The sequence below is a fragment of the Pygocentrus nattereri genome, chromosome 21 (genome assembly GCF_015220715.1).
Source record: "Pygocentrus nattereri isolate fPygNat1 chromosome 21, fPygNat1.pri, whole genome shotgun sequence".
In the NCBI taxonomy this organism is placed as follows: Eukaryota; Metazoa; Chordata; class Actinopteri; order Characiformes; family Serrasalmidae; genus Pygocentrus; species Pygocentrus nattereri.
In genome coordinates, this window is record NC_051231.1 from 30325706 (window position 1) to 30348031 (window position 22326).

Sequence of the window (22326 nt, forward strand, 5' to 3'; positions counted from 1 at the left end):
AAATATTTGGATGGTGATCAGATAGTGATGAAGGGATGATTTCAGCTGAGTGAACCTGTGATAATAAAGCTGATGATATGAGGATAACCTCAATTCTAGAGAATGATTTGTGTCTCGCTGAATAACAAGTATATTCTCTTGAGGAGGGATTGAAGACACGCCAAAGGTCTAGAAGAGCTAGGTCAGAGGCGAGCTTGTTACAGATCGCTATGCTTCTGCGTTTGGCTCTGTTGCCTTTTCAAAGCTCATAAATGGCACAACACAGTCATTTAAAAAAAAGTTTATTTACATATGTTACAGGAAGATCACTGACTGGTTCACCAAAATTCACATTGAAACACATTCTTTGTACTGTTAGCTACTTTCTCCAAGTCTGACACACTAAGATTTAGTTTTCAAGTCAAAAAGAAATATTGAGTATAGTATTTTGTTCTTGCATTGCCACTATACTAGTGCAACGGAAGAAAACATGGGACAATTAATCAACAACACTTAAAGAACAACAGAAACCTCCCAATGACATTTACGATCCGTACTACTGAAGTAAAACATTGGTAACACTGTAGTGCTCGTACTCCCAGAGTCATGTTGGAGAAGTCCAGGATTCCCATTTGGTGGGAATGAATTTGAGTTCAATAGCAGAGTAAACTGAGTAACTCCCACTGTTCGGTGTCTTATAGCCATGAACACTGGTGTTGCAAAGTAAATACGCTCCCTGAAAGATTGTTCATTCATTTTAATATCGTAGGACGTTATGACTGTCTGAACCTCATTCCAGTGCTATCAATGGACCACAATGAACTAAACTAACATAACACGGAGAAGATACACTTTGCTGTTGTTCAGCTAAAAGCAGGAGTAATCTAGGCAACTTTTCAGGGGCGTAATTACAGCTGAACACTACGGTATCTACAGTGGAAACGTGTGTGCATCTCTGACTGTACTGCTATCGTCGTCAAGCATGACCGCCTGGAGACTGTATAACAGTGTGAGCTGATACAGTTGGTTGTGCCATTGACTGATTACTCCAAGGACGATGTCCATTGAATCAAACGCAGATCTCTATCAGTAGCTTGTGGTTGTTTACTATAGGCCGTATTTCAGACATGGTTTCCTGTACCTATAATAGAATTGGAAAACTTCAAACTCAAAATAGAGGCCTTTTGGGCAGATGCCAAATTCCAAGAACATTTGAAACGCACTATATGGCCAAAAGTATGTGGACACGCCTCCTAATCATTAACATCAGCCATATCTATTGCTAACAGGTGTATAAAATCAAGCGCATAGCCATGCAGTCTCTAAAGATATTAGCAGTTGAATGGGTCACCTCAGTGACGTTAAATGTGGCACAGTCGTAGGATGCCAAATTTCTGTCCTGTTAGGTCTGCCCCAGTCAACTGTAAGTGCTGTTATTGTGAAATGGGATCGTTTAGGAGAAACAGCAGCTTATCCACGAAGCAGTAGAACAACGGAAAGTCACAGAGTGGGGCTGCCAAGTACTGAAGTGCATAAAAAAAGTGCACCTCTGTTGTGTCACCCACTACAGAGGTCAAACTGAGTATCGGGAGCTTCATAAAATGGGTTTTCATGGCTGAGCAGCTGCACATCTGCCTAGGATCACTAAGCGCAACGCCAAGTGTAGGCAGGATGGGTGTAAACTATGCCACCGTTGGACTCTGGAGCACTGGAAATGTTCTCTGGTGAGATAAATTACACTTCTCTATGTACAAATCTGAGTTTGACCTCACAAATGCTCTACTGACCAAAAGGGCACAAATTCCTACAGACAGGCACCAAGATCTGAAGGGGCCGGAAGGGGCCAACACTATATTAATGTGCCTGGTTTTGAAATGGCATGTTTGACGAGTTCATATAGGCGTGATAGGTGTCCATATACTTTTGGTGATATAGTGTATGTGACTATATTGAAAACTACAACCATTGCACTGCAATAGTACAGGATTTAGGATGTGAGCAAGCTTTCCGATGCTGGAAAAACTAGATGAAAAAGCAACTCTGGTTACTACACCTATCTACTTCACTGGTGGCTTTCTGGTATCCATGGTGATCAGGCCTAACCTGCGACAACTGACCACATCACTACAACTCTTCCCTCTTGAAAAATAGTCCCATCTTTGAAATAAAAAGATTTGCAGCTTAAAGCTACACTACTTATGTTTTGGGGATTTGGAGACCTCTCTGGTGGAAATGTGTAAACACATGGGGTGAATGATCTGCTGCTCATCATATCTTCATCAATATAATGTTAATTTTGCTTTTGAGACCTAAACATCGAGCTGGACCTTCTTTTTGAGCCTGTGCACATGATATGAATGTATATGAAGTGGTCTGAAAACCACTTACTGACAGAATTGTGCAGGTGCCCATTGGCATCTGTTGAGTCTGAGGTTTTTCAGTTCTAAGTACAGTGAGACAGATTTGAAGTCATTGTCTGTGGCTTTTAACCGAACTCTACAGATACAGCAGATAGAGGTTGGGTTGTAAAACGCTGTGTTCATTTAAAATACTTAACGTCATTTAAACCCTGGCCTTCTAACTCAAACTACAGTGCTAGAAGGCCCGAGCACAGTGTAGTGTTTTCTCTGATCATCTAGGACTGGAGTTTTCCATCAGTGCTATAGTCCAGCTGGGGAAACATTCAGACGTTGTCATCAAAGCTGTGCAACTTAAATACAGTGTCATGTGATGACAGATCTACTTGACTAGTTCATACTGGCACATGGTTTCCATATAATCACATTTACAGGGTTTTTTTTTTCATAAATATTCTTAGATGGTCAAGTATTCATTTGTAATTTAAGACTTTTAACATAATTATCTGAAATGGATGACTAAAGCACCCTTGTTGGAAGATATTCATCCATGACATCACTGGAGATGTGTGTTTGTGTGTTTGTTCTTCTTCACAATGACGACGTTGTAGAGTCCACTACCTCTCGTCCGTTGCACACGGTAGGGACTACGGTCGCAGAGGAAGCTGTGGATTAAATGTTTTGGTGGTCAGATCACGTGAGAAAACAGTGTCAACAATGAGTCACACAAATAATCAGAATTCATATATTTATGGAAGCCAGATAGAGGGGAAAATTGCTCATGTTCTGGCAGCAGTTTGTCAATTTTGACTTCGAATCTTAAAATAATTACTTTATTTTATTTGGAAATAATGGAATTTCTGCATATTCTTCCAAAATATTGATTTAGTATCCCATAACAATGACTTTCTTAAAATTTACTCGTTATTTGACATAGTATCTCAAAATCTGTCATTGTCATTATTCTGAGATACTAAATCAATATAATGAGAAAATAAGTATTTTGTGATAGTAAATCATTTCAAGATATCAAGTCAATGAGTGCGTTTACACACACTTAATAATCTGATAACTGCAAAAAATCAGATTTTGTTAGTAATCAGATCAATGTGTTTACATGCACTTGGGTAATCAGATAATAGGGAACTCCAGGTCTACATCAGTCAGGTGGTAATCTGCCGGCCAATAAACTCACAGAAGTAAACGTGATGTAAAACTCAAACTTAACGTTTCTTTTTTAACAACATTGCTAGAAAATATGAACATATATAATCTAAGAATATTTGTCTTTCATTTTATCATGCATGTATTTGGTTTCAGCTTCGCTCCAAAAGTGTTTTGCCACCATCTCATGGCAACACTGCTCTCTGTTGCACATGCAGAGACTGAGAAATCTGAAAGAAATCAGAGTAAGAGTTTACATGCACTGAGAAATCTGACTACTGAGCTAAAATCCAGCCTCTTTATCAGACTTCTTAATTGGCTTTTTAGACCTTACTCTAATCTAATAAATCGGAATGTCCAGTTTACATGACCATTCCAATAATCGGATAACTGCAGAAATCTGATTATGATTATGATCGGAGCATTGAGTACATGTAAACACACTCAGTATTTTAAGAAAAGACATGGTTTTGAGATACCAAGTGAATATGTTGAGGAAATAGGTCATTGTTTTAAGAAGTTAAGTAAATATTTAGAGAAATATGGTAAATAAGTAATGTAAGTTTTTCAAAACACTAAGTCAATATTTCAAGAAAATAATTTTTTTTGATATAATAAGACAATATTTCAAGAAATTAAGCCATTATTTAAAGATATGTAGTCAATATTTTGACATACTACTGCCACAATCAGCCTGATGAAAGAGGGTTTCCATATATATTTGCTGATTAATTGTGTAACATTAATCAGTAGGTACAGTTTAACTGGGGAAAGTTGTTGCTTGTAGTCTACAAAGCTTGTCATGTGCATTTTACTCAATGTTACAATCCAGAAATTGTTGGTGTATTTTAGATTAAACAAATAGTTTGGCTAAATATCAAATTTACCCAGCTTTCTTCTTACCAAATGTAGTCATTCAGCTGTTTGGTGTCTGAAGTTTCCTTCTTCAGTTTTGCACTTTGCTGTGGTGGATTAAGTCTTGGTCCTGATCTGAGGTGATTTTGGAGGGCATGTACTGGATGATAAACAGATTGCTGTCTAGACAAGCGACGTCGTGTTTCCTCTGTGTAGATTTTTTTAGAAAGAAGACCACTGGAAACAAATTCCTTTTTAGCTTTTTCACATTCTTTCTCATTGAAGTGAATTGGCTTTTAGGTTAGACAAATTTTACTCGCAATAAGTGACAGCGGCTCTCAGCATGCAGTTTGCTCAACTGAATAAGTTTCTATGGTTCCCAGTTAGCAAGCATATATCAATCTGCTGACCTGATAAGGTCACTGTGCATGCCACTGCAGATGATTGTCCTGTACACAAGATCTAACTTTTTGAATCTCCTCAAACAGATTTTAAATGCACATCGCATTATTTTGGAAAATTATCTAAGACAAATATTACAAACAATTGAGTGCGGCTATATGCACTTAATCATCCGATAACTGCAAGAAAATCAGATTTTGTCAGTAATTGTGTTCAAATGCACTTGAGTAATCAGATTGTGAGGAAACTCCAGGTCTACATGAGTTGTGCAGTAATTGGACTTCTGCTTTGCAACCAACCAATAAACTCACAGTAGAAGACGTGGTGAAAACGGATTGTAAAACTCTTTAAAAAAAGCAAAAAAACAATTAGCTAATTTACCTGGAAAAATGAACATAAATCCTCTAGAATTTTTTTTTTCATTTAATCCTTCATTTTGATGAGAATGTATTTGTTTTCAGTGTTGCTCCAAATGTGATTTGCAGCATCTCTTGGCAACGTTGCTTGCTTCTTTCTGGTACAGCACTATGTGCACGTACACAGACTGGGAAACGTGAAAGAAATCAGAGTAAGAGTTTACATGCACTGAAAAATCTGATTACTGAGCTAAGATCCAGAGTATGGCGTTTACCTGACCATTTGAATAATCAGATAACTGCGGAAATCTGATGATGATCTGATTACTGAGTGCATGTAAATGCACTTATTGAGAGAAAATATTAATAGGCCTAATATAAAGTGATGTTGTGTCTGACGCTGCTAGATAGGTTACAGCTGTATAACCAGCATTATTTATGATATTGCTGTTAAAAATATTTAAGTTAATTTACAAAGGATAACTATAGAAAGAAATGAAGAAAAATGACAATTGTACGGTCAGTGGAAAATTAATGATGAAAAGTGCCATTTTATCTAATAATCTGCTTAACCATCAATGGGCCACCCAGAAAATGCTGAGCAAAAGCCAGTGGGCCTCCAGCTTTGTTGTCATCAGGCCAACAGTGGCCTGCTATCTGGGTTGTTAGCCACATTAGCCTCGTAGCTCCTGTGCAAAACTACAGGAGGCAAACCTCAGACACCAAACATGGCTTGGCTGATCAACTTCAGTTGAGGTAAGTGGGAAAGTGTGTATGAATGCATATGAGTGTTTGTGCTTCCTTACAGTTGTTCTTCACTTTAAAGTTGCAGCATGTATCCTGGAAAAGAGGTTAGCTACCCTGTGAGTAGGTGGAGCTGGGGGCTGTGATGGCCGTGGAGAAGCGGTTGTCCTTCGCCCTCAGGCTGGTCACGTTCTTCTGTGGCTGGAACAGAATGATGTGGATTTTGGGAGCGAAGAGACAGCCCAGCACCACCGATCCACTCAGGCTGACCGAGATACACATGGTGGTGGTCTGAACCTGTAGAAAGAGACATGGTTTAGAACATTTCTGAACAGTATGTGACCCATAACTAAAAATTACCATGACAGACTTATAACAGCTTCTATAACAACAGCTATCACGTTCCAAATTGGACACAATTGAATCCCCACTTTCAGAGCAATGCATCAATGCTTTCCCTTCTACTGTTTACCAACTGATTTTTCAGCGCATCTACTTGTCTGTTTTGTTTTTCTTTCGGAATAATCACTCTACTGAATGACTCATCCGCAACCGCTGTGAGCTGATGACTAAACCACACCTGCACCACGGTCCCATTCTTGGTATGAGATGCCTTGAGATCTACAAGGATGTCTGTTCACCAGCATTTTATTGTGGCACTGAGTTGTGGCTTCTGATTGGTTGTAATGGCTTGTCTGTCATTGTCCATATGCACTGGAGCCCCTGTTTGAGTCCCTGACTTGTTTTTTATTTTTTCAGTTGTGTTTTGTGTGACTCTGTTAGTTTTTGCCTAGGTGACAAAACTCTAAATACTATTTATTTCGAAGGACAAAAACATGCTTATTGTTGTTTTACTGGTCAGTGATGGAACAGCAACAGTTCAGTTTTCATGCGTATGTTATGTATTGTGTTATTTTCACGTCACCACCGAAACCAGAGTTTTAGTCCATAGGCGGAGCCTTATTTTAGCCACACCCCTGCATTTTATATCAGGAAGGGAGACTGCATCCCTGTCTGAAGCACAATCCATTTCCAAAAAACTTAGGATGCTGTGCAAAATGTAAATAAAAGCAAAATTCAATTGTGTGCAAATCACTTAAACCATATATTTCATTGAAAATACTACAAAGACAACAAATCAAATGTTGAAACAGAGAAATTTGATTGTTTATTGAAAAATATCTGCCTATTTTGAATTTGACGCCAACAATGCGTTCCAAAAAAGTTGGGATGGGTGCATATTTACCACTGTGCTTCATCACCTCTTCCTTTAACAAGACTCTGTAAGTGTTTGGGAACTGAGGAGACACTGCTATAGTTTTCAAAAGCGAAATGTTTTCCATTCTTGTTTGATGCAGTTGCTCAACAGTTCAGGGTCTCCTTTATTGTATTTTTGATTTCATAACACACTAAATGTTATCAGTTCAGGCAGGCCTGTTTAGCACCCACACTCTTTGAATGTGGAGTCATGCTGTTGGAATAAATGCAGAATGCGCTTTGTGATTGTCTTGCTGAAATAATAGTCTCCCTGAAAAAGATGTTGTCTGGATGGCAGCATATGTTGCCAAAACATGTATATATTGCTCAGCATTAATGGTGCCTTGGTCACCGATGCCATGTCAACTAATGCTTCCCTATACCATCATGAATACTTGCTTTGGAACTGTGCACTGATAACAAGCTGAGGAGGACTCAGTGTCCATGATTTTCAAAAAGAATTTCAAATTTTGATTTGTTGGACCACAGGGCACTTTTCAACTTTCCCTCAGTCCATATTAAATGAGCTTGGGCCCAGAGAAGGTGGCAGCATTTTTGGATCCTGCCCATAACTTTTTTGGAACACATTGTTGGCATCAAATTCAAAACGGGCATATATTTTCCAAAAAAACACAAAAATTTCTTAACAGCTTCAACATTTGATATGTTGTCTTTTTAGTATTTTCAATGAAATATAGGGTTTGTGATTTGCACATTGTTGCATTTCGTTTTTATTGACATTTTTCATAGCATCCCAACTTTTTTTGTAAATGGGGTTGTAGAATAATGTGGAAAAGAAAATAATTTTTTTTTTATAGATTAACTTGTTCAGGCAATACCTATGCTTTCAATTATGTTGGCTGTTAATATTGTTTACATTGCACTATGCAAAACAGTGAATGATAGTAATGTAGTGGTTGGGTTAGTGTAGTGGGTAACATCTCTGCCTTCTATGCTGTAGACTGGGGTTCAGTCCCCACCTGGGTAAACACCCTACACTATACCAATAAGAATCCTTGGGCAAGATTCCCAACACTGCCTTCGCCTTCCTGTGTAAAATAATCAAACTGTAAGTTGCTCTGGATAAGAGCGCCTGCCAAATAAATAATGCTTTTGTAATTTTGTACTATTTCTTAACAGAGAAGTTAGATTTCAGTAGACATGGGGGAAAAAAAGTCGATATTTGTTGTAGACCCAGTCAGAGACACTGTTTTAAACATTTTACGTCGTTGTATATATATATATATATATATATATTTATATATCCAACAACTTTACTGAACATCACGTTTTATGTCCATACCATGAAATCCTACCAAAAAGTGTGTCTCTATGTATTTAGTGAAGACTTTAAAATGTTTCCCCATCGGGTTTGTCGGTTTATTTGAAAAGCAAGACAGTGTTGCAGACCCCTTGCCCAGACCGCCAGCAGCCTTTCATTATTTATTTATTTCCTGTTCAGAAAAGCCTGAATGCACTTTGTTGGGTTCTAAAGCACCAAGGCTTCTGAAAGATGCGCCTGCTGCTGAAACTCTTTTGTTCGGTCCATATCGTTTCAAATGCAATTCTCAAAAACGGAACCGAACAGGTACCAGCATGTGACGGACAACTTTTACTTGCCAGTGTCCCCTGTGCTGTCTGGTGGCGGCGGTATGCTTTTAAATACTGGACAAACTAACAAAGCGAGGCTTGACAGGAGCACACAGGCAGATCAACAGCTTTGAGGAAGGAGGGAGAGCAAAGAGCGAGGAAAATAAGAATCTCTTTGTTCTGCTGAAGATTGCTGCACTTTGCACCCATCTGCGAGGCCAAGGGTTCACCGCGCTGCGCTGCTCTGAATCACACCGCCTGCAAGCCTGTCTTTTATGTCAGAATATATTAAAACTAATTCCGTTCCGAACTGTTTTCATACAGAGACAAAGCTCCTCGTTAGTTATGATTCCGCGGTTTAAACGGGCCTGAAGGTTTTATGAATACATTTTTAGGCTGTTGTAAACATTCACTATATCCTGACAGCCCAGTCGGGGATCACTGTGGCTGGACCCTTTCTCTGCAGCAACAAAGTCGCTGAAAAACAACAGTGCCACTCTTGCACCCGCTACGCATATCATTATGTACGCTTATAATCAGAGATGGTATGTTAGAAGTTACTCTCATATCTGCAGAGTTAGCACTACTCCCCCAATTTTAATTACTTATCATCGCACTACATTCAAGACTACACACAAAAAGTCTGTCCAATTATATTATAATAAGTGAAAAAGTTTGCATGCTTTCAATTGCGTTGTGATAATTAGTGGCTTTTTATTCATTACTTTTTAAAACGTTAATGTTTTCTGGGTGATATATTTTCTCATAGATAATAGGGTGATGCTGCACAGAGCTTTATGGAGCAGTAAAGCGTGCAAATGGGATCCTAATGCATGGCCACGACTTAGTAAGGCATAGGAATGGAATAATTAATTCACAGACGCTACTTAAACATGTAAACGAGTTAATTCTACCACAGCCATGACTTACTACAGCCTGGAAATGAGATAAGTCATAGCCATGACTTAATAAGGGGTAAGAACAAGATAACTGTTATAGTCATGGCTTAGTAAAGTGTAAGAACGAGATAATTAAGTCATAACCACGACTTAGTGAGGTGTAAGAACAAGGTAAATAACTCATAGATAAGACTTACTAAGGCCTGGAAATGAGATAATTAAGTCATAGCCATGACTTAATAAGATGGAAGAACAAGATAACTGTCATAGTCATGGCTCAGTAAAGTGTAAGTACAAGATAATTAAATCGTAGCCATGGCATACAAAGGCCTGGAAATGAGATAATTAAGTCATAGCCATGACTTAATAAGGTGGAAGAACAAGATAACTGTCATAGTCATGGCTTAGTAAAGTGTAAGTACAAGATAATTAAATCGTAGCCATGGCATACAAAGGCCTGGAAATGAGATAATTAAGTCATAGCCATGACTTAATAAGGTGGAAGAACAAGATAACTGTCATAGTCATGGCTTAGTAAAGTGTAAGTACAAGATAATTAAATCGTAGCCATGGCATACAAAGGCCTGGAAATGAGATAATTAAGTCATAGCCATGACTTAATAAGGTGGAAGAACAAGATAACTGTCATAGTCATGGCTTAGTAAAATGTAAGAACAAGATAATTAAATCTTAGCTATGACTTATTAAGGCCTGGAAATGAGATAATTAAGTCATATCCACAACTTAATAAGGTGTAAAAACAAGATAACTGTCATAGTCATGACTTAGTAAGGTGTAAGAACAACATAATTAACTCTTAGGCACTACTTTGTAAGGTGTCATTGCTACCACTTTGTAAGGCATATTAATGAGATAATTAAGTCACAGCCACAACTTAGTAAAGTGGGGGAACAAGATAAGTCATGGCCATGATTTCATAAGGCAAATAAATGAGATTATGAAGTCAGATCCATGAGTTAGTAAGGTGTAGGAATGAGATAATTAATTCATGGCCATGACTTAGTAAGGTGTATGAACAAGAAAATTAAGACATAGCCATAACTTAGTAAGCCATGAAAAATGAGATAATTAAATAGTTGCCACGGATTATTGAGACGTATGAATGAGATAAATCACCACTTGATCTTGATCTTGTCTTAGTAAGGTGTGGTAAGATCCTAATGCTTGGCTATGACTTAGTAAGGCATACAAATGAGATAATTAAGTTTTTGGTACCACTTATGAATGAGATAATTAAGTCACAGCCATGACTTAGTAAAGTGGAGGAACGAGACAAGTCATGGCCATGATTTCTTAAGGCATATAAATGAGATAATAAAGTCAGATCCATGGGTTAGTAAGGTGTGGGAATGAGATAATAAATTTTTGGCCATGACTTAGTAAGGTGTATGAATGAGATAATTTATTTTTGGCCATGACTTAGTAAGGTGTATGAATGAGATAATTAAGCCATAGCCATGACTTGGTGGGCTTTGGGAAAAAGATAACTAAGACAAAACTACAGCTAAATAAGACATGGAAACGAGTTAATTAATTCATGTGCTGTGGCCACAACATAGTAAAAAGTGGGAACAAGATAATTTAGTCATTCCCTTGCTGTACTAATGTATGGTCTTGAATTAGAAGCCCATTCCCTTTGCCTGAGTGTACTGTGGCCATGCATATTATTAATTTTATTAAAGGGGACGTCACCAGCCAGCCTCTGTAGACCTTCACCTTCGGTTGCCATAGAAGACACTAATAATGAGACACTCATATGGAAACAGCTACCTTTCTACACAGCTGTCTCTTTATACACAACCACTCTTCCCTGACAGTGTCTCAACCCCTCACTGATCTTTCAGTACTGTCTGTATATAATATGATTCTGCCTTGATATTATCACCATCTCAAACTGATCTGGGAACACTTCTCTCTATATACGAGACAATTTTCTCTTGCTACTCTTTCTGCCACATACTGATCCGGGAACACTCCTCCCTGCTGGTGGAGTGATTGTTTCTGACAGCTGTTTGCTGTGGCAGTCCAGGCATCGCCACTCACACAGCCGCGGGGCGTTCTTGATGACTGTGTTTATCATGTAGCTAACTGAGTTCTGACATCTCGCACCTCACAGCAAAACAAGTTCACTGATAAAGTGCGACAGGCCGCCCACAACCTCCCAGAGGGAGTCGCTAACACCACAAGCTAACGTCTCTGTGGTGTGTGTGGGTATTGAGTTGGCTTGCTAGATTTTTCCGGTTAAACAGCCAGGGGACTCCAGTAAAAAGCAATCTGCCATTTAATGTTCTGACCACAATGGCAAGTTTAAGCTGTATGCATAACAATTTGATATCATTAATTTGGCTTTATGCACGAAGCCCCACCTATTAGATACACAGCAAATGGATCATCTTAAGCCAAGCTTTTGGTGCTACTCTTGTTTTTATGGGGAAGGATGGAATAAGGACTAACTTAAAGAGGAACTCCAGCCAAAACTGGAGTATATTATATATTGTGTTATGCAGTACAGCAACAGTGCAGCATTGTATCCATCAGCCTCATCGGTTTGATCGAATTCACAATTTTATAGTGTTTATTGGTATTTTATATCATTCAGATATATTTTCGCACTACAATACCATGCATGCATTGCTCAGATATATCATACAACCACTGGGAATCCCACTGTTGTCAACCAATCGTGACTGGTAGCCAATGACCTATAGGCGAATAAATGCAACCAACCTAGCGTGAACCTCTCAGATCGTCAAACACAATTGTGAAGAAAACAGTGATCAATATTTCTTTTTTACCACAAAATGATGTGAGTTTTTTACCATTGCAGCTAGAGAAATGAAGCCAAACTGAGGTAAGATATCTGGCTAGCCTGATAGCTACCTTTCTAACTGTGGCTTTTATCTTGTTGTTCTGCTTATCTGATAAGTCATTTTGTTTTGTAGCAACAAGGATTTGTAGATAGTTATTACTGTTATACAGCTGGAAAAAGATATTTAGTTTTCCAGCAGTAATGTTAGCTGTTCTAGGCATGATGTCAAAGATACGTGTAGGGATTCATAGGCTGTCTAATACAGAAGGAACATAATCACCACTCACCCTATAATCACTAGCAGTAACATAGAAGATGGGCTGGAAGGCCAACCAGATGATACAGGTGGTGTACATTGTGAATCCAATGAACTTGGCCTCGTTGAAGTTCTCGGGGCACTTCCTGGTCTTGAAGGCATAGAAGGTGCACAGGACGATGAGGATGCAGTTGTAGGTCAGTGACACCAACATGCTGGAGTCCAGGCTGTTGCACTTCAGCGTCACAACGTCCCGTCTTTCGGGACTCATTTCCTTACGGACGCCCGGAGCCTCAATCAGGAGCCACACCAGTGCCACCAGAAGCTGAGCAGAGATCAGGGCACCGCAGATGGCCACTTGGGAAGCGGGGCTGATGAAACGAGGCCGCTGGGCGCCATCCCGTGCCCCACCGAATATCCTTGCGATCCGATTGGTCTTGGTAAGGAGCGCAGAATAACAGACAGCAAACGAGGTACCCAAGCCAAGACGCCGAAGGGCGCAGACGACTGCTGATGGTTTGGCAATGTAGATGAAGGTCATGGCGTAACACAGGAGGACGCCCAACAAGAGGATGTAGGACAGCTCACGTCCACTTGCCTTCACCACTGGCGTGTCATTGTTGCGCAAGAATACCCCAGCAACCGCCATGGTACATAGCATCCCAAGGCAGGCAATGGTCACTGGTCCTACAGCCCATGCATCTGACCAGTGGATGTACTCTTCTGGGAGCTCATAGCAGCCAGTCAGGTTGGCCAAAGGCCACTCCCCAAAGCCACAGTCCTCACAGGTGAACTCATCCAGAAGGTACTGGTGGGGCTGGCAAGGGATACAGATCCAGCAGCAGACGTCGCCAGGTTGCATACTCTTGGCCTCATTGGGTTGGCAGGGATCGCTGCACTGGGAAGTGGCAACTGCACCTCCAGCCCAGGGGACCAGACTAGTGTTAAGGACTAAGCCCTGAGCCCAATAGCCCACCTTCCTGTAGACATACTTTCCATGCTCTTGTCGGTAGTGGAAGATGTTGTAGCGGCCCAGGCTGTCCCCCAGAGAGGTGAAACGCACAACGTTGTCTGTGTCAGCAGGTCTAAATGGAGCTGGTTAGAATACAGAATAGAAACAGGCCAAAAAGCAACTTAGGGTTGAGCAACAGAATTAGGTTAAAAAAAGTAGACTTGATATTATTAATAGTGATGTTACCAAATACTGCAGTAATTAAAATAAGCACCAGTATTATGTAAATCATTATTATTTTATTCAGTTTCATGCAAAATCTTTAATCTTTTCTGTTTGTACATTCTAGTCTCATTCAAATTCTAATTCAAAAAGTATACAGTTGAAAGAATTTTACTTAATTATAAGCTACAAAAACATGTCAACTAATTAATTTCAGTCATGCAGTATTGTGCAGAAGTGTTTTGTGCACCCTTTCCAGTCAATTTTCAGTCAAAATGGCCTTTAAGTATGAGTTATTCATTCTTCAGTGTTGGAAAGCCATAAATATCTAAACATTATTATACTTTTCACTATCACTACCATTTGAAACCATCTGTGAACCTACACGTCTTCTAAATTTTCATATGCAATAGTAGTAAATCTCAAAATGTAACTATGAGTATTATTTTTGTTTGTGACAAATTGCATCCACCTCTTTGCCATGAATGGACTTTAAATGGTTTCGATCATAAACTTATCCTAAAACTGTCTTAAAACTGTGACGTCATACAGGATAATTCAGTAAAAACAGCTTTCTTTTATGGAGCCGTTAGGCATTACATTTTTCCTACATCTGGTTCACCACCAGCGTGAACAATTCACATTTCACATCAAACCAAAACAAAAAAAATTTCATTTATGGATGTTTCTGTTCATCCAGTTAATGACACTGGCTCTGCAGCCAGGCAGAGTGTTTAGAGCAGTAGTACTGTCTGGCTTAACAGATATGTAAAGCTGGGTGTCAGCTATGGAAATTAATGCTATATGTATTAATAATTGGACCAAAGGGCAGCATATAGAGCGAGAACAGAAGGGGGCCAAGAATATATCCCTGTGGAACACCATACAGACTTTCATACTTTTAGACACATGCTCACCAAAGTTACAAATTATTATTACTTTCTACCAGTTCAATAAAAAGTTCCCATCCCATTCAGTAGTAGGGTGTAGCAGCAGAAAGGTCAAGCAGTACACAAACTAATATATACTTGTAATTACTGGACATTTTGACTGGAAAGTTAATAATAAAAGATACTCTCTGACTTTGCACAGCACTATACATACTTGAAACAAGTAGAAAGATTATAATGTAGATTTTCACTCTGGCAAAGCATTCTGGGGAAATAAACTACTACTTTGTGATCTACTGCTCAGTGGACAGATAAATGGATAAGCTTGTCCAGGAGAAGGGTGCTAAACACCAATTGGCAACAGTTTCCAACCAACTGAATGCAAATGACTGCTGTTACAAGCCATTTGTGCAGAATATCGTTTTCAAAATGAATGTTTAAGTCATTTTAGAAGCTAGCCCCATTGGTAATTATATGGTAATTATATTACTTTAAGGAAAATGCAAGCTATATAGTGATGCTTTGTAACTGAATTTGGTCCATGATGATATTGTTTATTGTAATAATTCTCCAGTCCACAATCGTACGTCCATTGTCCAAGCTTAGTAAAAAGGCCATGCTGATTAAAAAGCGCCTCACAGTACAGTTTCATCATTAGTTTGTAAAGTTCTGAGCACTGGTTGCTAACCCGCATCATCTGCTGGATGGAAACTGGACAACTTTAATCTGCGCTCATGTAAACACTGTGGGAAACCAGCTCTTTATTAGCGGCCAAAGGCCAAAGCTAAATCAATCCGAATCAATTAAAATAACTTCAAAATAATAATAATAATAAAAAAAACAGCTGTGGAGCGCATTAATTAGCGTTTCTGGCTCGACTGGAGATGAAACGACATCAGTGTGTTTCTGCACTGAATCTGCTTGCATTATCTCTGATGTACATCCTTGATTTTCCTAAAGTGTTTCCTCTAATGGCAAAAAACACTAACGTTTCAAAGACTCATCGTGGATAAATCAGCGTCTTTGTTCTTGCAGGCTGTAGCTGAGCCAATCTCCACTGCCTGATTGTTATTCTTAACAGCAGTTTCTCTCTGAGTGGAACCGTCTGATAACCCAATAATTAAAGTTTCATCTCATCTTTTCTACCAGCAGTGAAAACTGCATACAACAAGATCCGTTGATATGAGTGATGCCTGAATGTTGAATGAAACAGCTTTCGTATCTTTATAAAAGGAATGAATGAAAGTCAGTGGGTACCAGGATTATGCAAATAGGATTGTACTAATTGGACCCCAATTGCTTTCAGTTAATGCTAGTCATGTTAATATTTTGGGTGACGAGTGGAGTTAGATTTTCTCTTCTCTCTCAGCTTTAAGTGCTGTTTATCTGATGAGGACAGTTTTGGTCTTGCTTGGTCTACCAAGTCTTCCAGGTGGTTGTTAGGAGTCCCATTTTCTCTATGTCGTAATCATTTTTTAACTCCAGTTTAGGAAACGCCTGTGGATTGATTATCTTACATCTAATCTCCTCAGAAATATCTCCTAAAAAATGAATAACTTGTGCTTAATGGCTATTTTGTCTGGAAATTAAATAAATACAGTCTGACATTCGTACTGTATTGTAAGTGATTGTCACTAATGTTCCTTACCATCGAACTTGGTCTTGAGGATGAACTCACGGTAGAACCTCTTGCCATTGCCTGGCTTCATGGCATCACATACCCGGGTGGTGTTAGGGCACACTGCCTGCCGCATGTTATGCAGCGCGTGGGCCATGGCGTAGACTGCGTTCACGACGAACATGATCTTTGACTCTGGCTTGAACGAACCGTCCCTCAAGCTGTGGCTGGCACAGCCCGGCTCATGCAGACGACATCCGAACTTGTGCTCCCAGAACTCCCTGAACCAAGGATTCCGGGTGTTGAGCTCGGGAGTTAGTTTGGTGAAGTAGTCCTCAAATTCGCGGATGGAGTAGGACGCTAGCTCAATGGTGAAGGCCCCATTGGCTGCCTTCTCGCTCCCATGCACCACACTTTCCTGCGCCCCCCAGCCATCACTGGCCACCCAAATGAAGGTGACGTTCATTCGGGCAGCTGCCACCAGCAACTCCCTTGCATCTTCACTGCGAGTGAACAGGATGACCACTTTGGCGTTGGCCTTTTGCTGCAGCGAGCGGATCACCGTCTCGTAGTTAATCCGGTTCATAGAACGGCTGACTTTGACCGATGTAGCGATGCAGATTTGCCGCACCCTCGCCTCTTGCTGGAAGGCGTCAATGCCGGTCTCCCCATAGTCACCCTCAGAGGCTACTGTGGACACATAGGTCCAGTTGAAGTAACGCAGGATCTCTGCTATGGCTTTGGCCTGGTAGAAGTCTGGCGGCACGGTTCGGGCGAAGTAGTCATAACGGGATTTGTCACTTAGCTTGGCACTAGTGGAGGCATAGCTGATCTGGGGTATCTGGAAAAGCCGCAGCAGGTTGGCCACCTGGAAAGATCAGTGGAAGAAAGAAAAAAGATCAGCCAAGACATGTTTGGTGCATCTTTTGGTTGCTGCTGGAGCTATGAGGCTAATGTAGTTGAGAAACACTAGAAGTCAATAGTCACCCAAATCTTTTTTCACTCAGCTCAAACTGCATCCAGGTATTCATAAAGGTCTTGCAGACATGTCGTCTTGTTTAGGACACAGTATCACTTACTGTAAGCTATAAAAATGAACAAAACGTCACTGTGTACATGTCTTCTATAGGCATGGCTGTGGGAAACTGGTCCACTCTGAAAACTGTTTCAGAACTTGCAAGAGAACATAGAGGTACACTGATCAGAATCACATCATAACCACCTCCTTGTTTCTATGCTCATTGTCCATCTTATCAGCTCCACTTACTGTATAGCTGCACTTTGTAGTTCTACAGTTACAGACTTTAGTCCATCTGTTTCTCTGATACTTTGGTACCCCCTTTTACCCTGTTCTTCAGTGGTCAGGACCTCCATGGACCCTCACAGAGCAGGTACTATTGGGGTGGTGGATCATTCTCAGCACTACATTAACACTGACGTGGTGATGGTGTGTTAGTGTGCGTTGCGCTGGTATGAGTGGATCAGACACAGCAGTGCTGCTGGAGTTTTTAACACCACAGTGTCACTGCTGGACTGAGAATAGTCCACCAACCAAAAATATCCAGACAACAGCGACTGTGGGCGGCGTCCTGTGACTACTGATGAAGGACTAGAGGAGGACCAACACAAACTGTGCAGCAGCAGATGAGCTGTCGTCTCTGACTTTACATCTACAAGGCGGACTGACGAGGTAGGAGTGTCTAATAGAGTGGACAGTGAGTGGACACAGTGTTTAAAAACCCCAGCACTGCTGTGTCTGATCCACTTGTACCAGCACAACACACACTAACACACCTCCACCATGTCAGTGTTACTGCAGTGCTGAGAATGATCCACCATCCCAATAGTAGTGCTCTGTGAATGTCTATGGGGGTCCTGACCACTGAAGAACAGGGTAAAAGGGGGTAACAGAGTATCAGAGAAACAGATGGACTACAGTCTGTAACTGTAGAACTACAAAGTGCAACTATACAATAAGTGGAGCTGATAAAATGGACAATGAAACAAGGAGGTGGTCATAATGTTATGCCTGATCGGTGTAGTTTCTCAGGTTCTAAGCATCAGCTGCTAGATGAGCCAATGAGAGTCTCCTCCACACCTCCAGTTATCACCACCACATCGGCTCGTGAAACAAATCGATTTAGATAGATAAACAAAAGTGCCAATGGCCCTCTGCAAAACTTGTTGACATGCAATTCAGTTTGTGTGCCTGTCCTTTGCCTGGTCTTGGACACAGTTGCCTCTGGGTGCAACTGCTGGGCAGGGAGAGGAGATAGGATTCTGATTCTACAAAGCCTCCATCTATATTCCTTATCTAACTCATCTAAGTCGATCATTTCTGCCTGCTCATCCACGGAACTCAGGCAGGTCTAATTCTGATGGTTCGAGATAACGGCTGCAACAAAAAACAACAGATAAGGAATTGTGTTAGTGGCTTACAGTCATGTTAACCGCAGGCCATGAGCCCCGTTTTGGAACAGGTTAAATTTCGGTGCTCAAATCTACCATCTGTGTTTCGCTATAATGACTGCCTGAAGTCAACATCTGAAAAAATAAATAAATAAAATAATTCCACCACTTTTTCAAACTTTCTGCATAATGTTGTGAGTAAGATGTAAACAGTCATTCAGAGTGATCTGATATGAAGTGATTCATTGTAGAGAAACTTACTGACTCAATAGATTTCCATAGGACTATTTTGCCTCACAGCACTCGGCCATGAATCAATGAAAAACTTTTTTGGTTTTAGGCCAAACGGCATCACTACATATATTTGTAGCCATTTCAAGTAAGAACATTCTGTGAGAGATCTGAGGCGTTTGGACATCAGGGGCCAGATTCATGAAAGTGCGTTAAGAAAGAAAATCTGAAATCTGTTTTTTTCTTAACTTCATTCTTAATGAAAAAGTTGTAAGAAATTGTTATCATTCAAATAACGTCGTAAGAATTCTCTTCTTTTCTTTTCTTTACTTTTTCCATAGGAATAATTCTAAGAACAAGTGGTATTCCTGAAAAAATTACGTTCCTAAATGATTTCGTAACCTTAGGACAGCCTCACACTCGTCTTAGGCTGTAAGAGGTGACGAGGTGAGCGTCTGAATTTATCACAGATGCTGCCTCTGCTGCTCCTGCCCGTCCTCGTCCGTCACCCTGCAATTATTATATTTTCCAATGTGGATTTTTTCCTGTTGGCTGTTTCTTCCACCATCATTTCTAGTTCCTATTTGCCAAACATGCTTTTTTGAGGTTCGTGGTTTGATGTTTTTCATCCATTTTGCTTCTCTGATGGTTATTCAAGGGTTCTTTAGTAAAGTAATAGGTTCTATATACAACTCAAAGAACCATTTGCATGATTAAAGGGTTCTTCGCATCATCAGCAAATCAATGAAATTGATGGAGATTGTGCTGGACATGTTTCTATAGAGAACCTTTTTCAAAAGGGTTCTATATAAAGGGTTCTTCTATTGTTGCACACTTGACACTGTAGCAATAGAAGAACCCTTTCGGGTGCTACATAGAACCCTTTTCAAAAAGGCTCTATATAGAACTATGTACAGCACATTATCCATCTGTTCCTTTCACCATGCAAAGAACCCTTTAATGGTTCTTTGAGTGTTCATGGTACTGTAAAGAACCATTTTCTTTACTAAAGAACCCAGTGTAGGAACAGAATCTCTACACACGAGCACAAAGGCTGAGTTCACATTACAAGCCTCGTTGCTCAAATCTGATCTCTGACTCGATGGTTCACATTCGTTTAGGTAAGTAACTCAAATCTGTCATTAATGTCATGAACCGGCGTCTGAAATGACCCTCATGCACACGTCCTGCTCAGTAACGTCACGTGACTGAATCACTGCATCATCAGCACAAACTAACGAGCAGAACGAGCTTCGCTGAGAAGATCATTCACTCTGATCAGCTCTCAGCTTCATTATTAGAGCCAGGCGAAGGGGGAAAAGGTGAGATGAGCTGCTTTTCCACCGTTTACAGGCTTTAACGTCTGTTCGGCTCTGTTGCCATGGTAACGCTGAATGATGGCGCACGCACAGTGGAAAAAAAGCACATAAATTACGATCCGAGCATCACATTAAGGTCACATGGCCACAAATCGGATACGTCTCTGATCAAGGACCATATAAAAGTGGTTCAGGTCTGATTTGTGCCACTTTAACCTGGTAATGTGATCGTGGCCAAAGGTGTGAACAATTCTGAGGTTTAAAAACACGTCATGACTCTGACGTAGACATTTTCTAGGAACTTTCTAGGAGAAATCTTAGGAAGATACTGGTGACTGAGGGCCTTATGAACTTTGTGGTAGCCTTAAGAACTTTCACAAGTTTTTTCTTAAATCTGGCCTCTGGTTCCTACTCCCACCACTGTGAACAACTCTGACTAATGCTCTAGAACGGAGCACTTCCCACCAAACCACTCTGAATGCAGAAATGCTGAAAAATCATTTGACGTTCCAGCTGCTATCATTCATGCAGCTATTTCAAAGTACAAAGTACAAGTGCAACCTCATTAACCTTCCTGCTTTCTTCTGGTTAAAGTTTGCTCATGAACGTTTAATTCGCAGTGGCTGTAAAAGTGCTGTAGCTCAGTTGGATACTCCCGGCGCATTCTTATTTCCCAGAGGTGCCGAGCAATCGCTGGAGGAGCTGTGTGGTGGAATTCTGGGAAGCTGCTAGCTGTGCAATTTGAAGTGACAATTAGGCCCACAGGGAACGCAGGATAATGATGGAAATCCAGCGTCTGGGGGCTGTACATACTGCATCAGACGCCTCACTGCAGTGTCCATATGTATGAGTGCAATTGTGCTGATTTAGGGTCACTTTTTATTTTTCATTCTGCAATTATTCACACTTACAGACAGGTGGAACTGACCCTAGGTCAGCATTCTCACAATTGGGGGATGTTCAATCCTTCAGGCTCTACAGAGTCAAAAGAGCAGGACTTAGCAGTGTTCAGTAGACTAAATCGGGCAACGTTCCCAAGGGCTTCATGCAATTTATTCTCCCCCGATTCAAATTCCAATTTAGAATTCCAATTTTCGAGCTCCACCTGAAGCAAATCTATTCAGCCCTCAGACACACGTCGCTGTTGTGGTCATGCTATCTGTGTCTGTGTGCCACATATAGGTGTGTGGATAAGGCATTTTTCATGCCGGCATGATTCCATCATTGAAAGCTGAAATAATCTTATACTCCAGGTTTATGCGTCTGCTGTTTACTACGCTGCTGCTGCCTCGGCAGCCAACACTGAAAAATCGCTTTTATATTTTCCATTCAAGATTGGGTTTATGGCCAAAAACTGTGATACAAATATCACCCTGGAAGTGTTCCACCTCAAGCACTATGCCAAAGAACATGACTGCATCTTGCTTGCCAAAAACAGGCATATAGAGTATTTGTGGAGGGATCTTAAAGGGCACATATCAAAAATCAATGTTCTTCAGACAGACACATTTTCTAAGCCACTTCTCCCTCAGGGTCGTGGGGGGGTGCTGGAGCCTATCCCACTGGTCATCGGGCGGAAGGCAGGATACACCCTGGACAGGCCGCCAGTCCATTGCATACACAATCACAACGTAACATGTTCAATTGGCAAATTGGTAATTTGGTAGATTGGTAAATTGCAAATTTACTGTCCTCTGAAAATAACTTCAACACACAGACATTAATTTTAAATAGCTGGCAACACAAGTGAGCACACCTCATAGTGAACATGTCCAAATTGTGCCCAGTTGTGTTGGTGTACCTCCCTGGTGTCATGTGACTCGTTAGCGTTACGAGGTTCCAGGTGTGAATGGGGAGCAGGGCTGTTAAATTTGGTGTTTTGGGTACAATTATCAAGTAGAGTGTAGCCCACCACCCTGTGAGAAAAGCTCATTTCCGTTTGTATTCATGACCTCATTATTCAGTCATTACCACAGCTCATGACCACAGGTGAGGG

The 22326-nt window shown here is 40.6% G+C and overlaps 1 protein-coding gene across 2 annotated transcripts in view; it reads right to left on the reverse strand.

Moving 5' to 3' along the window:
• Positions 1–264: 264 nt before the first annotated feature.
• Positions 265–22326, reverse strand: part of grm2b (glutamate receptor, metabotropic 2b) — a 56217-nt gene continuing 34155 nt past the window's right edge. Inside the window, exons 3-6 of one of the 2 annotated variants that reach the window (XM_017711100.2) lie at positions 16402–17239; positions 12721–13784; positions 5920–6154; positions 265–3001 (exon numbers count right to left, since the gene is read on the reverse strand). In XM_017711100.2, the coding sequence (XP_017566589.1) occupies positions 5966–6154; positions 12721–13784; positions 16402–17239 (2091 nt within the window). In that variant the 3' untranslated portion in view covers positions 265–3001; positions 5920–5965. The remainder of the gene's footprint in view (positions 3002–5919; positions 6155–12720; positions 13785–16401; positions 17240–22326) is intronic. The other variant, XM_017711093.2, reaches the window with a different exon arrangement.